We start from the raw sequence: 16,482 nt of genomic DNA on the forward strand, positions 1-16,482 counted from the left end.
TCTCTATAGCTGGAGTGCAGCAGGGCACAAATGAGGCATGTTGGCAGCCCTAATATCTACACAGCTCTGTGTAGATATTAGGGCTGATCAAAAAAAATTTCACCAAAGCTGTTTTTGACAGAAAATTTATTTTTTAACTAAATTAAATTTTCTGTGAAAAGTGTCCGCTTTCCACACCAAAAAAATATCCGTTTTAACATGTGAAAGCCAAAACCCAAAATATTTTGGCAGAAAACAGAAATATTTTGATTCTGAAATATTTTGATTCACAGTGCTGCATGAGAATTGTACTTCTGGTGCCTCATGCTCCAGTTCTTTTCTATGGGTCAGGGTCACTGGATGAATTTAATCTCCCATGATACACTGCCTCCCATCACCAAGAACTGAGACCATGGTGCATTATGTGGAAAGATGTTGTTTGACCAGGGAGCTGAGCACACAGAGGAGAATGGGAATATGAGGCACCCAAACTACAACTCCCGTGAGGCAGGACTGGAATATTTCAGTTTGTGGCTGAAAACTTGACATTTTCTTTCAGGGCGAGGATTCCATTTTCTGACAAGCTCTAGTAAATGTGTTTACCCATACTATGCTTGGATCTGTCCAGCATGAATAATTATTCACTTCTGGGAGGACCAAATATACTCATGATAACAGAAAATATTGTATAACCCAGAGTTTTTGTTATAGACAATTTGTCAGGAACGGGTACAGGTTTAGCAGGAGAAATGGGTCAGTACTACTCCCCTTCCTCCCCCTGCCCTCCCGCCCCTTAGAAGGAGGAAAGCAATTAATAAAAATGTTACAAAAATGGGAGCTGGCTGGCTGACTGAAGACTACCATTGTATGTTGGTAACACTAGGTTGTTGCTGGTGCTGAACTTGAATGCAGGAGCCTGGGCTGCTTTCCCAGCTCTGCCAATGACTTGTTGTGAGCCTTTGGGCCTTAATCTCTCTCTCAGATTCTGCAGCTGTAAAATGGGATGATAATTAAGGCTATGATTCTGTCACAGAGGTCACGGATTCCATGACTTTCCGGGATCTCCGTGACTACTTCTGGGGCAGGGCTGGAGCAGCTGTCAGCCCCAGGGCTGCTGAAGCAGTGGCTGTCAGAACAGCTGGCCAGCAGCCATCCCCGGGGGCCGCCAAAACAGCAGCTGGGGTTGGGTCAGCCCCCCTGGGGCTGGAGCAGCAGCCGTCAGCCCCTGCCACAGGAGCAGCAGCGGGAGCAGCTGCAAGCCCCGGCTGTACTTTGTTTGTCCCCCCTCAGCCCTCCCCAGGGTATTTTTACTAAAAGTCAGGGACAGGTCGTGGGCATCTATGAATTTTTATTCATTGCCCATGACCCGTCTGTGTCTTTTACTAAAAATACCCTTGACAGACTCTTAGCCTTAATGATAATGCTTATCCACCTTGTTAAACTGCCTTGAGATAAATGGATGAAATGTGCTATCCAAGTACTAAGTATTAGTATTTATTAAGTGGGAGAAAATAGAAGACTTGGAGATCTCACTGCTGATTATGGAGGTATCTGATTTAGCTTTCTACACTAACCACCAAATAGTCTGTCAGATTTTTATTCATGTGTATGAATACCGTTTGCTAGGTTAGACATCACATCTTTTAAAAAAAATTAAAAAATACTTAAAAGTATATGGGGGGAGACTATCTCATAGATGAATTTTGTTGTAAGATATGAGCATGGTTTCTGGTTTTTTGCCCATAGGCTTTCATGCAGCCCCACTTGCTGGGAAACGAGTTCACACATTTAGAGTTTCCAAGGAGGGTGCAGCGTAAGGAAGTTGGGAAGAGGATGCTCTACAGGGACTTTAACATGACTGGCTGGTAAGAACATGCCGTTTCTGAGCACTGAAAGGGGAAAAAATATCATGCTTGCATTCTTGATTAGCATAAATCTGTCTACATCAAAACAGAAGTGTGCGTGTGTGTGTTGAGAGGGGATCTTTTTAGAAAACAAAATCTTAAATAAATCAGAGATTATTGTTCTGAGTTATGACCTTTGCTCATTCTTGGTGTGAGAAATTATAGTGAGGCAAGACCCTCAAAGGACATATCATGAGGCTCTTTCATGTGTTTGAAATCATTCTTTTATTTAAATATTGTAGTCTCTGGTTTAACATAAATTCATTTTCTTTAACATGCTTGAAGATCTCTTTAATAATGTGCCACTGAAGTGCTTGTAGGGTAGATACCCCATTACTTTCAAAAGGACTTGGACAAGGTCCCTCACAAAAAGCTACTAAAAAAGGTAAGTAGTCATTGGGTGAGGGGCAAAGTATTAAAAACTGGCTAAGAGAAGGGAAACAAAGAAGAGGAATAAATGGTCAAATTTCTTTTTGGCAAAGGGTTAACAGCAGGGTGACTCAAGATTCTGTAACAGTTATCGCATTGTTTAATATATTTATCAATTCTGTGGTAAGGGAAATGAGCAATGAGGTAGTGAGATTTGCAGATAACACAGTCATTTAGGTTAGTCAGGAGCAGAGAATAATGGGAGGAAGTTCAGAGACCTAAACAAGCTGGGTGAATGGGCAACACAATGGCAAATGAAATTCAGTGTCGATAAATGAAAAGTAATCCACGCAGGAGGGAAAAATGTCAACTACCCAAACACCTTATGGGGTTCTAAATTAACTGTATCAACTCAGGCAAAACCTGGGCATCATTGTGAACTGCTCAACGGAGCTCTGCAGCTGTGGTCAAAATGGCAAACGATGTCAGGACGAATAAGGAATGGAATGGTGAATAATACAGATAATATTATAATGCCAGCATATAAATCAATTATATGTCTTATTTCAGTGCTATGTGAAGCACTGGTCATCCCAGCTAAAAAAGAACTTTTGCAGAATTGGAGGTGTTTCTTGTTGCCCTTCCTTAATGATCAAAGGCACGGAACAACATTCATATGAGGAGACTGGGGGGGGTGGTATTTTTAAATAGCTTAAAAAAGGAGATGAATAAGAGGGGACACGATAAAAATATCAAATAATGAATAGTATAGAAAAGATATATCAGGAGCTTCTGTTCCCCTGTCCCATGACATAAGATTAGCTACTAAGGATTAAGAGGTTTCCTGTATCTTCCTCTGAAACATCTGGCATTGACCCCTGTTGGAGACAGGAATTGCCACATTAGATCAGATCTGTGGTCCATCTAATCCAGTCCTATGTTCCCATTAACGCTGGCGTGTAAACTCTGTCAGCTCTCATGTACTCATTTTTTTGATGTTCTCTTTGTCTAAGGGTAAGTCCAGACTTGAATTTTTAGTCATGTTTTAACGTGGTTATTAATTTCAGCATAGGTAGAATACAGGTAGCTGTTGCTAGGCTAGGTATCCTGGAACAAACATTTGCATAGTATTTACACTACAGTTTACAATCCTGTTAGTTAACATGTCTTAAACCATGACTAAATATTCACCTCTGACTTGACAGCTGAAGAACAAGGGCGCGGAAAGAGCCACAAAAATGCAAGTGGAAGATGATGCCACATCATCTTCCCTCTAGTCCCGGAATTTATAAATGTGAGCAAAGAAGGGGAACCACTTTTGTACTGATGTCGTTGGTCAGCAGTTGAGTATCTTGTAGCCATTTTCTCAGACTAAGTCCAGTGCTGGCGTATCAGCAGTCTCTCTCTACTTCAGAGCTGAAAACAATCCAATGGTCAAGGGACTGCTGTGTCCTTGTGAAGCTTAGCTGATCAGATAAGGGTGCCATTTCAGTTTTAAATATGCTTGGTCAAGGAAGTTGTGCTTCCCACTACCTGTGTGTTCTTGTGTAATAATCTTCTAGGCAGGAGTCTTCTGTTTAGCTCATAAAACGGGCCCCTGAGTTAAACATGTGGAATTCTTTTAATGGCTAAAAATATGGTTAAGATGTTACATTTCTAACATACCTACAGGCTCAGTGATTGTTATTTCATGATGATGATTTCTCTCCTCGGGTTGCTTACTTCTCCCTTTCCCTCCTTGAGTTAGGGTAGCTATTATAGAGTTTAAACCAGTATATATTTCCTTACCTTCTCCAGAAGACTCACTAAGGCCTGGTGTACTAAGCCACAGCCAAACTAGACCTCTTCATGCCAAATTTGAAGAGAAAGGGGGGCCGGGGGAGGGATTAATTAATTTGCAAGATCTTTGATCAATGAACCTCCCGCATAAGTGAGTAGATGTGTGGGTGGTTTTTGAAAGAGAAACACTCACTCTCTCACTTAATTATTGAATACAAAGAAAACTAACAAAGTCCAGTGGTGTAAAACATAACCCCCAGGCTTTCCCTTGGAAAAGGAACTGTGCTTGATTTTAAAATTCAGGGCTTTTTTTCAGTGTTTTCTATTAGAAGCTATAAGATTTTTTTTTTCCTTCTACTGTGCTCTGGAGCTTTTCAGAGGCTCAACAATAGATTGGCTTGGCCAGCTTGTTTGGATTACAAAAGGTTATTGTCTCTGGGACTGTCATAATGCAGTTGGACTTCTTTTTTCTTTTTTCCCTGTGAAGTTTCCACGTTGGCTTTGTTTCAGCAGCTCACAGTGGTAGCAGAGCTGCCAAATTTCCTCATAGCATAAGGACAGCCACCGATCCAGCAATGTGCACTGCCTCACACTAGTCTAAGGCTGCCTGTAATTGCTTTGAGACCAACCCTTTCTCTTCTCCCCCAATCCTTACCCCTTCCCCACTCCAACCTTGTCTCCTTTCTCTAGCTCGTGTGTTCAGATTTTGTGCCAAAAATTCCACTATAGCCTTTAGGTGGGAGCTTAATGCAAGTCACCCCCCTCGGCGTTGTGTTGAGCAGCCATCACAGGATATGTACTATAGCTGGCAATGTATCTTAAGAGCTCTGTCTCCTGCTGAACATGCCTCTGAGCTATCTCAAGCTGCAATTTTCTGGCAGACGTCCGTATTACTAAATTGAAAGAACAGTTTCTCACAGCTGGATCTGTGGTACTGGGTTCCCAGGCCTATGGCTGGTAAAGTTAAACCTTGTCATGAAGATGGCATGTTTGGTATCTTTCCACATGTCCTGCTGGGCTGTCCATGAGACAATAAACACACCAGTGATGTTTCTTCACCTGTGGCCATAAAGTCTAGCAGCTGCCAACGTTCCATTTCATGGCAGCTTGTGAGGTTTCAGAATTTATTTTCAATCTGTATGGGAACAAAACCTGAACCTTTGGAACGTTTTCACGAAAACAGAATTGTGTTGAAATGGCTGGTTTGAGACTGAAACCTGAGCTTTTTGTGTCAGAAAGATTTTTTGTGTCAGAAGTGACCAGAACCTTGAACAAAAAATCCTTCCTGGTGAAAATGTAGTCAAAACCAGTATGTCTCCACAAAATATTTTGGCTTTGATGAAATTGCATTTTATTGAAAAGTTTCCAACCAGCTGTAGTCCCAACTACATGTAAGGGATTAAAAACTAGGAATAAAGCAAATAGAAGTCATAAGCAGAATCTGAGCATTCTGTGTACCTAATGGTACAGCTGTTCCCAGATCTGCTCTGTCTGTGAGGTTTTGTGGTTGTTGTATATGATTAGCTGCCAATGGTCATCACGTTTTGGGGAGGGATCTCTGCGTGCGACTTACTCCAAACCAAAAAGGCTGGTATCCTAGGACTAGCGCTAAACAAAAACCATTTTACTCTAGGGTCAATATTGTCCCCCTCCTGGAATGCTGCCAACCTATTTAGTGCTCTCTCTTTTCTTTCTAACAGGGAAGATCTTTCAGCCTCGGATCATCTGATAAAATGAGTTTAAAGCAAAGTTGTTTTTTTAATTTTGTTTAAGATGAATGACCTTTGCTTTTATTGTGCAGGCTGCATTGGCGTCTGCAGCTCAGACTCCAGCTCTCAAAAATAAGGGCTCATTAATCACTTAACAGGGACCCAGAATCCCACACAAAGAGCTAATTGTGCATGTTTTGCTTGGGAACATGCAAGTTGATTTGAACAAATATTGTCAAGGTGGATGCTGTACTATTTTTTATTGCTCTGTTCAATGTCCTCCGACAGCACATTCAGGTAGCCTGCCAGAGAAGTGGATAAGCAGATTGAGAAATGCCACAGAGTGCTTTATGAATCCGACACCAGCGCTGCACCCCCGTTTAATATAAATTGATTTATTGAATCAAGCACAGAAGCCTTGTTACAGAAACCTCAGGCTTTATCGTCTAGAGAACCACCTAATAAAACAGCCCCAACTGACACTCCTCATTAGCTTTCCCTCGGATCCCAAGGCAGTATTTAAAGTGGCAGTGTCCCTCTTTTAGGCCTGAATTTATCTGCTGGTCAATGCCTGTGGGTCTAATTAACTTAACATTATTAGTCTTATTCAGATAAGCTGCATTTCCTAACAGCTTGACTCCAAGTTGTAAAGCATAATTGGAAGTCTGCAAATCCTGCATCTTCGCCTGCTTGATTACACCTTTTAGCCAAATTCATGTAATTTACAATAAAAAGTTCATATTTTTTTATTAGTATTTTATGGGCTTTTTTGTCTAATGGAACCCTCCGTGCTTCCTCTGTTGAAATTCTGACTGTATTGCTGTGCTTAGACCTCAGTCTCATATCCTTTGTAGAACTGCCAGGGAGAGATCAAATTTTAATTTCATAATTACTTCACAAGAAAGCAGCCTTTTCCTGGTCGTGCCTGGTATTAATTTCCTCCCAGCAACTTACATTTTTATAATTTAATGATTATGGCAACCTTGGCAGCTTTAGGCCTTTCTAGAGAACAGGGGGGTAGGATGTCATTTTTGCAGCAGGAACTGTAATCTAGAGCTACTAGCAAACAGAGCAAGAGGGCGAAAACGGCAAGGCAAATTAGCCACTTGCAAAGCTCCTGTAACGGGAGAGGGACTGGAGAATGGTTTTCACATGCGTAGATGAGGCAGCTCATTGCCTGGTTGTCTGGAGCACAGCTCTGTAATGATAAATGGTTGTTTGCAATGTGCATGTTCTGCATCTTTTCAAGATTTGCAGCTCTAACTGCAGGAACAGTGGGGGATGAGACCTGACCTGCTGTGTACAGCACATCTCCTGACAGTGATGAATGACTCTGCTTTCCCCAAGTGCACACATGCCGCAGGAACTGAGCCAGTGTCTTTGGGGCAGGATAAAACAAAGACAAAACAGAAAAGTAATAGTCTTCGCTGCACCAAAAGGAGAAAAGAAGAGTTGCGAGATGCCATAGCAGTTCCCCACAGTTTGTGCAACAAACCCCCCCTCTGCTGGGTTCTCTGTAAAAATGGATTTTACGTCCTCGAATATATTTTTAGTGTGAAAATCTTTTCTTTGGTTTGGAAAAAGAAAAGGAGTACTTGTGGCACCTTAGAGACTAACCAATTTATTTGAGCATGAGCTTTCGTGAGCTACAGCTCACTTCATCGGATGCATACCGTGGAAACTGCAGAAGACATTATATACACAAAGACCATGAAACAATACCTCCTCCCACCCCACTCTCCTGCTGGTAATAGCTTATCTAAAGTGATCATCCAGTTGGGCCATTTCCAGCAGAAATCCAGGTTTTCTCACCCTCCGCCCCCCCCCCCCCCACACACACACAAACTCACTCTCCTGCTGGTAATAGCAGCAGGAAATAGCAGGAGAGTGAGTTTGGGGGGGGGGGGTGGAGGGTGAGAAAACCTGGATTTCTGCTGGAAATGGCCCAACTTGATGATCACTTTAGATAAGCTATTACCAGCAGGAGAGTGGGGTGGGAGGAGGTATTGTTTCATGGTCTCTGTGTATATAATGCCTTCTGCAGTTTCCACAGTATGCATCTGATGAAGTGATCTGTAGCTCACGAAAGCTCATGCTCAGATAAATTGGTTAGTCTCTAAGGTGCCACAAGTACTCCTTTTCTTTTTGCGAATACAGACTAACACGGCTGTTACTCTGAAACCTATCTTTGGTTTGGGTTGCTTATTTCTGCCATCTTCCCCTCCCTCACAACCACTACTCCATTGTACAGGCTTTTTGAATACTTTTTGCTCTTCTTTAGCACCTTCCAGGTTAGGTTTTCAGTTTACTTGTACACACCCATTCAACCTCATGACATGAAGATGACAGATGAGAAAACTGAGGCATCAGGTGATTATAGCTAATGTTTTCAAAGGCTGCTTAAAGTTAGACACCTGTATCCATATATAGGGTCTTAACCAAGGCTCTAGTCCAGAAAAAGCAAATAAGCATGTGCTTAAATTTAAGCACATATTTAAATACTTTTCTGGATCAGGGCCTGAGTTGCCTGATTTTCAAAGATTGTGTTCCTTAACCACACTAAACTACCATTCCTCTCCTTTGAAGGCATGATAATAAGTGGCTAATTATTCTGGTTCCGTGACAGTAATCAAATATACTATATAGAGAACCAGTTCCTGTAAATTAATGATTTGAACACCCTTTATTCAAAAAATTAGTTCCAACCTTTGTTCCCCTTCTATCCAGAGACAGGTAAATAATGGATCATTTCTAGTCAGTTTTCTGCATATGTTGCTCAAGGATTAAAACCCCACTTGTATCTGTATGAGCTGGGAATGTTGGTTAGGGAGAAGTAGAGTGGGGGTATTGAGAACAGCTTGTATTCTCAAACCTGTCTGGCTTTGTCTCTCAAACCTGTCTTGAAGGGATGCCCCTAGCTTTGTTATCACTTCAAACAGAACAAGTCTGAAACTGCTGTCCTTTCTTTTTGCTTAATGTAAGTGGCTCGTGAAGTTACGTGTCGAGCTGTATCCCCTTGAAACCATGCCACGGGCCATTAACTGTTTCCACTGGGTTGTTTTCTCAGGTCTGTACTGGATATCTCATTGGAGGGACTCAGCAGCGCAAGTAGGCGATACGGTCTGGTATGCTGTACCAGCAAGATATTTATAGCCGATACGGCGTACCAGAAAGGCACAGGCGGAGCAGAATGTGGGGAAGGCAGCCCCACATCGGCAGCTCCTCCTGCACAGCTGTAGTGCTGCCAGCCCTTCCACGCAGGGTCTCCTCTGTCTGTACAGCAGCCGTGCCGGAGGACAGGGCTGGGGGCGGTACAGCAGCACTGGAGGAGCTGCCGATCTGGGGCCACCTGGTGGCCCCACGTTCTGCTCCTTTCCCTGCTGCGGTTCCCAGGAGAGCTGCATCTCTCTGGGGTCTGTACAGCAGCCCCACCGGAGGACAGGGCTGGGGGAGCGGGGCTGGCGACAGTAGAGCCACGCCGGAGGAGCTGCCAGCGTTTTGCTCCTTTCCCCGTTGCGGTTCCAAAGTCTCCGGCACAGTTAGGGTGACCAGACAGCAAGTGCAAAAAATTGGGATGGGGGTGGGGGGTAATAGGTGCCTATATAAGAAAAAGCCCCCCAGATTGGGACTGTCCCTATAAAATCAGGACATCTGGTCACCCTCGGCACAGCAAGAGGAGGACAGAGACACCCTATCTCTCCCCCCCCCCGCCCCAGGTAAGGGGAGTGGGTCGTGGCGAGGGGACGAGAAAAGCTTGGGGGCCCCGGGCTGGGGACAGGATGGGAAGGAGTCACTTGAGGGGGTCACGTACACCCCGTTAGCTATTCCTCCGCCCATCCCCGTACCGGTAAGAAATTGATTCCACTTGCACCACTGGAGGAACTTGCAATGGGCTCTGGCAACTTTGTAGTCAGTCTCAGTAGAAAAGGAAAGAATGGAATGGACATGACGTCTGAACTACCCCCTCATCCGCAGAGCTGATCCTTCCCAGAGTAGAGCTGAGGTCTGTTAGCAGAACTGCGAGGGATAGTTTGCGTTATCAGTGCCAATCTGTTCATGCCCAAGCATGTCAATTCAACCCTTTTCACGAGCGATAAATTCACTCAATTTTCTTTTAAAATGAGTATATTTAAACAAAGTTGATTTAAAGTACCACATACTTTTTCATGTTTTATAAAGCCAATTTAAAAATTGTGTATGTAGAAAACTAACAGATGAGACAAAACTCTGGCAGTTTAATCCATATTTAGGCACTAACAGTTGTGGGGTTTTTTCAAATTTCAGTGCCAATTAGTTCCCATTGACATCAGTAGGATTCATTGAGCACTCAGGAATCTTGAAAACCAGGCAGGCTCCTAAGTATGAACTTTGGCTCCTAACTTTAGGTTCCCAAATCTGGGTCTTTGTGCATAAAAGAGAGGATGTGGACATTCATAAATTTTTAGAGGATTTTAACTATTTAAAGAATGCTCTGTGGTAGCTGCTGTCATTATCAGTGCATGGGTCGTTTGTTCCAGAGATTGCCCTGTGCTGAATGTTTAGCAGCGTCCTCTTAATTTTCTGCAGTGTGCTTAGACCAGATTCCACTTAACATATGAGTAACATCATCTAGATCCTGGTTGCTTCTAGTTTTGGCACTTCTTTTAGTTCCTGACGCAATTTGGCCCTGTTTTCCAAAATGTTGGTACTGAATCCAAATGTAGCTTTGTGGGTGGTGTGTATGCTAGGCCTTTACTGAGTATTTCTGGACTGCTACAGTCTTTCATAATTACTTTCTAAAAATGAAAAAAAAAGAAAAAAAAAAAGACGAAACCAAGTAAAAAATACAGCTTTATCCATCTGAGTACATGCTACCCTTCTCTCTTTACTTTTTCCCCTTTTAAACCCAGTTTTATGTGATGGAGGCATTGACAGGATTTAAGGAGGCTCAGCGCGGTAAGCAGTATCACAACCTTGCTTTTACTACTACTTTTGTCATGCTCTTGTGGCCATAGTTTCTTTCTGAGACATTGGTCAGGAAAATAAGGAGAAAATTGAAGGGCTGTGTCATGTACTTCATATCTGGTACAAAATTGGCTACAGAGCTTGCTTATATACACCAGGTGTGTTCATCATAAGATCTTTTAGTGCTCTGCTAGGTGTGGCTGATGCTCATTTGGATGAGGTAAATATTGTGCCACCTGAAAAGTATAATACAGTTCAGCATTCCGTTACATTTCCCCTTGTAAGTGCTACATTCCTGCCATTTACAATATTTACACTATCATGCTGTCTTTGAGGTTGAGCACATATCCGTCTGTCAAGTGTCTCTGAATCATACTTGTTTTCTAATTATATGAGCCAAACGTGTAATAACTTGGTCATTTGGCTGTCCATTAGTTGCAGCGACTGGCTGTGGTCAGTTTGGAAACTTTGAGTCATCATTGTCTTGTTCTGCATCTGCCATCTGCAGAGTTTGTTCTGTTTGTTCTTCTTTCTGAAGAACGGACTGTAGAGGTCAACGGTTTCTGATGTACTCTCCACTGTCAGTCTCCATTACATATGATCTGGGTGCTGAATTCTTTTTCTTTACAACAGTTCGAGTTGTCTGTCCTTTTTCTCCATCCAGTTTGACATTAACACAGTCACCAGGTTCTAGACCTGGCAGTTCTCTGAGTGACATCTGTTGTAAAAGTGTACATAAGGTTTTTTTTAGCCTTTTAATCCGATTTGGCTACTTTCTTCATGTCCAGCCACTTTGGAAACAGGTTCTTTTCCAAAGTTGGAACAGTAGTTCTGAATTGTCTTCCCGTCAGGAGTTGTGCTTGACTGTATCCTATAACTGCTGTGTGTTGATCTGTAACTCAGAAGAGCAAGTAATGGATCTTTCTGCTGTAAGACTTTCTTGGGTGTCTGTACAGCTCTCTCAGCCTCTCCATTCGCTTGTGGCTAATGTGAGCTGCTAACAATATGATCAAAGTCATATTTCATTTGGAATGACTTAAATTCTGCTGCAGTGAGTTATGATCCATTGTCCATCACTAATTGTTCTGGAATACTAATGTGAGCAAAAGCACACTTCAGTTTCTCAATAACACTGTGACATGCTATGTCTTTCAAGTAAATTATTTCTATATACCTGGAAAAATAGTCCACTATGACCAGGTAAGGATGTCTTCTGAATTTGCATAAATCTGCAACTAGTCTCTTTCAAGGTCTGTCTGGTAGAAGTGTTTGTACACTATATGGTTCAGTATTGTCTCTTAAGTTGATTTGTACTGGATCTCCTTTCAGAAGTCCAATATCATCAAATCCTCTGCCAAGTTCTTCCACCTTTCTCCATAGGCCCATTGTGACTGGCATGCTGTGGCAGAGAAGGTTGCTCATCTTTGATCACATGCATTCTGAAAGCATTGCTTTTGTCTTTGTAATTTGTTTCTGTGGTGAACTGGCCCATGCAGTTCAGAATACCTCCAGGGCTAGTCAGAGCTGTGTCAGATGACTACAGTTCTGGAAGGCGCTGATGGTGATTGTAAGTACCTTCTGAGATGACTGTGACATCAGCTCCTGAATCAATTTTAAAGTCAATAGTCTTGCCATGAATATTCAATTTAAGTGATAGATCCCAGAAACAATGGCTCTTGATTGTCTATAATACGAGTCAATTCCATGACTGCTTTGGTGAGGCAAACAGCTGCAAAATATCCATATTTCATGCATTTATTATACTCTCTCTGCCTGGACATGCATCATCTCTTGGAATATGACTTTTTTCCACACCTTGTGCATGTAGGGAAGTTCTCTCTCCTCGCCTCAGGGGTTTTATGATGATGATTTTTAATGTATAAGTGCCTTTTTACAATTTCTAAGCTAGTTTCAGGTTTTTTAAGTTTGTCTGATTTCTCTAGGTTTTGCTGTTTCACCAGTTCAGAGTGTTTTGCTATTTGAATAGCTGTTACTAGGGTTAAATCTGTCTTCAATTGTAGCTTCTGGGAAGGGTTTTTATCTGCTAATCCAATAGCCAGCCTGTCTTTGATATTTTTATGTTTTGCATTCCCAAAATCACAGTTTTCAGCCAACGGGTGCAGAGCTCTTATAAAACATTCAACATTTTCCCCTGGTTCTTCAATTCTCTGGTGAAAACATGCTCTTTCCTAAACCACATTTCTCTGGGGTATAAAGTATGTATCAACATAGCCTGAACCCTTTCATAGACACCTTTGTGACTGTCTTCAGTAAATTGGGGATTGGCCCTGCTTTGAGCAGGGGGTTGGACTAGATGACCTCCTGAGGTCCCTTCCAACCCGGATATTCTATGATGCTATGATTTAAAGTGATGCTCTGCTTGCTTCCCCATAGCATAAATTAAAGAAGCTGAAGTTCTCTGAGGCATTGAAGAGTGGCATGTTGATGAGGTCCCACAACCTTCATTGCCATTGGCGCCGACTCCCTGGTGCTCCCAGGCTGGAACACCCACAGGGAAAAAGAGTGGGTGCTCAGCACCCACTAGTCCCCTGCCGATCAGCTGTTTGGTGGCTATCCGCAGGACCTAGGTTCCCCAGGACTGGATTCCTCCTGCCCTAGAACCAGATGAACACATGCGCGCGCACACAAACAGAGCAAGTCTAAGCGGACCGGGTCAATACGCACTTTCAAGCTGTCACCCTTATATGCCCCTGGTCTCAATAGGCTGGGCCAAGCAGCACTTTCAGCTGTCCCCTTATGTGCCACAGGTTTAACACGTCCCTATCCCCACTTTCCCATCACAATTGTACTGGTAGTAACCCACTTGATGAGCAAACCCCACATGATTATGGGCACTGCAGGGGTCTTTAGCTTAGGTAAAAGAAACGTTGCTGCAGAGTGAATGTAAAAGTAAAACACAAAAGAGTAAAGTTCACAGGGAGAGAGAAGCAACCAGCTCAGCCATAAATTTATTTATTGAATAATAGTGATAACTACACAAGGAGGGCTAAACAAACATAACAGCTACAGGATTAAAGGTTAATACCTGAGGTAGAAAAGAAAACAGCCGGGGGCGGAATCTCACCCACTCCATGAGGCTTGAACTGTTCGGGGTTCCCAGGTGATGGTGGTAGCTCAGGGTCCTGAGTGCTGGAGACAGGCAGAGCCCCCAGCACAATCAGTCAGGAGATGGAGTCCTAGTGGAATTGATGCAGAGTTTGGATCCATGCATCAGAACACTTACTTGGCATAGGTTGGGGTTTTTGTAGAGAAAATACAATGGTTCAAGGGAGAATACTAGATTTGTTTATGGGTAAACTGATGACTCAAGAGTTTTCTTTAGGCTAGACAATAGGAGCTGATCACTCTTGGCTATGAGTGTGTTTTTTTCCAGGCAGCTCACAATGCAACTAGGTTGCTTCAGTATTTTGGATATCAATCAAGGGTTTATTACTAGAATTGGTCTGATAACTGCTGAGCTGGGTGTGTGCAGGCATAGGTTCATTAACATCTGGAGAAGAGATCCATGATGCAGTGCTTCCCTGCTTTTCTGGTCCCAGAGGTCAGTGTGGTTCTCTGTTCTCCATTCTGTATGCAAATAGATATGTCTCTCTGTCCCATCTTTCATGCAGATGAGGCTAGGGGAGTTGTCTCTGTTCTTCATTCTGTATGCTAATGGAGATGTCTTAATCTTGTCACCCTTGTCAGGAGGGGTCTAGGTGTGTCTCCCAATGCCCTTCACTGCTCTCTGCAAGCCTTTTCTCTTATCGGTTTTGGTTCAAGCAGAGACTGGTGGTGGGGGTGTTTCATGAGTCAGACAGGCTAGGTACTGCGCCCTGGTTCCCCAAGAACACAGAGCTGACTGGTATTACCAGAATGTAATATGGAATCACATAACATCCTGGTTACTTAGGGTCAGATTGTTGCTGGCCATTATGCAGCCATGCTGGGAAATGAAACCTCCCCAGTCCTCTATGGGGCTTGCTTTGGGCTCCTCCCTGCATTTTGGGTTTAATTGGTGGGGGGGGGGAAATGTGCTCCAGAGCAGGTGGGGAGTGAGTGGAGCTGTCGCAATCACTCCCTTCAATATATCAGCCAAGTTGGGAGAAGGGAAGCCTTTTCAGGGCTACAGTTAGTTACTTTCTACTGGAAACAAAATAGAGAGCAAACGAGGAATTTGTGACTCTTAAAACCTTGCACCAGTTACCTAAGTTAAAGGTTCTCACCCTATAGCTTTTTAACTGGGAATCAGGAAGCTACCACTGTTTCCCTGTCAGCTCTGCTCAGACACAGTAGGAGAACTGAGCCCACCTTGTACAGTAGTGATAGGTGTTATAAGTCCTTCCCTGGGCTGCTCCTGGGCAGCCCACCTACATACAGCTCCATATGCAGGGTTTAGAGGCGGGTCTCATGCTAGCCCTAAGTTTGCACATGAGGTGATCTATGCCTCTTTTCCTTTCAAACTCTGGATCTGATCTGCTTGCATCCTCCATAGAAAACCCCAGGAAGACATCTCTGAGATGCTTTCTCAACAGTACACTGCTGCTGTGCGCTTCAGCTCAGTAGCCCGATGTGCTCTCCTCATTGAGATGTTCCCCATGTATTAACCCTGTTCCTCCCGCTCTACAGCATCCCCCTTCATTCACTCCTGTAGAAAGACACCCTCCGCCCTGGGCTGTCCCATCATGTAGACTCATGACTCCTGTTCTTCAACAGATTCTGCTAGTGTCTCATCTTGTTTTTTTCTGCTGCACAGCTTACTTTGTTTTTTCCATAAGAAACTAGCTTTGCTTTTGAATTGAATCAGTGCACTGTTTACTTGGTGTGTCTAATAGAAAAATCTTTCTTTCAGTTTATTTAGGATGAGTGTGATGAGTTGGATCACAGAAACCCTCTTAGGGTTGCCAACTGATGTGCCAAGACTACTTCTGCCCCTGCCTTCCTTGCCAGCTTAGGACTCCAGAACCCTGCCTGGCTGTGCCAGACATGCTTGCCGGTCACAAACACAGACCCAGGTCTGAACCACATCCCACAAACTGCAAGCTTAACTGAGAGCAGCTTACAGAAGTGTTCCTGTCTTTAACACTCAGATGCCCAACTCCCAATGGGGTCCAAACTCCAAATAAATCTATTTTACCCTGTATAAAGCTTATGGGTTACTTAATAAGTAAAAAGTGATTTTATCAAATACAGAAAGTAGGATTTAAGTGGTTCCAAGTAGTGACAGACAGAACAAAGTGAATTACCGAGCAAAATAAAATAAAACACACAAGTTTAAGTCTAGTACAGTAATAAAACTGAATACGGATAAAATCCAGTAAGCTTCCTTTTACAGACTAGTCTCCTTCTAGTCTGGGTCCAGCAATCACTCACATCCCCTGTAGTTACTGTCCTTTGTTCCAGTTTCTTTCAGGTATCCTTGGGGGTGGAGAGGCTCTCTTTAGCCAGCTGAAGACAAAATGGAGGGGTCTCAAGTTCATTGGTGGCTTAAGGGCTTCTTGACTGGGCACTTACTGAGAACAGTCTTTTCTCAGGAAGCTGACCAACCTCTTCATTAAAACCTACTTAGAATCAAATAAGTATGCAGTCAATATTCATAACTTCGAATACAAAAATGATACATGCATACAAATAGGATTAATAGATTCAGCAGATCATAACCTTTACAGAGATATGTTACATGGCATATGTAGCATAAACCACATTCTAGTTATGTCACATATATATTCATAAGTATATTTCCATAAAGCCTTATGGGGGGCACCATCACAGTGAGTATCTCACAATTTTTGTAGTGG

General features: G+C 43.0%; 1 protein-coding gene across 2 annotated transcripts in view; it reads left to right on the forward strand.

The window, feature by feature from the left end:
- The window catches only part of PPM1H (protein phosphatase, Mg2+/Mn2+ dependent 1H), a 210,611-nt gene that overhangs the window by 165,316 nt on the left and 28,813 nt on the right, over window positions 1-16,482 (forward strand). For both annotated transcript variants that reach the window (XR_013347901.1, XM_077833569.1), the window contains exon 6: window positions 1,726-1,844. Coding sequence is in view for 1 of the 2 variants with exons in the window: in XM_077833569.1 (XP_077689695.1) it covers window positions 1,726-1,844 (119 nt within the window). In the remaining variant the exon portion in view is untranslated. The remainder of the gene's footprint in view (window positions 1-1,725; window positions 1,845-16,482) is intronic.

Source organism: Eretmochelys imbricata, chromosome 1 (genome assembly GCF_965152235.1).
Source record: "Eretmochelys imbricata isolate rEreImb1 chromosome 1, rEreImb1.hap1, whole genome shotgun sequence".
NCBI classification, from domain to species: Eukaryota; Metazoa; Chordata; order Testudines; family Cheloniidae; genus Eretmochelys; species Eretmochelys imbricata.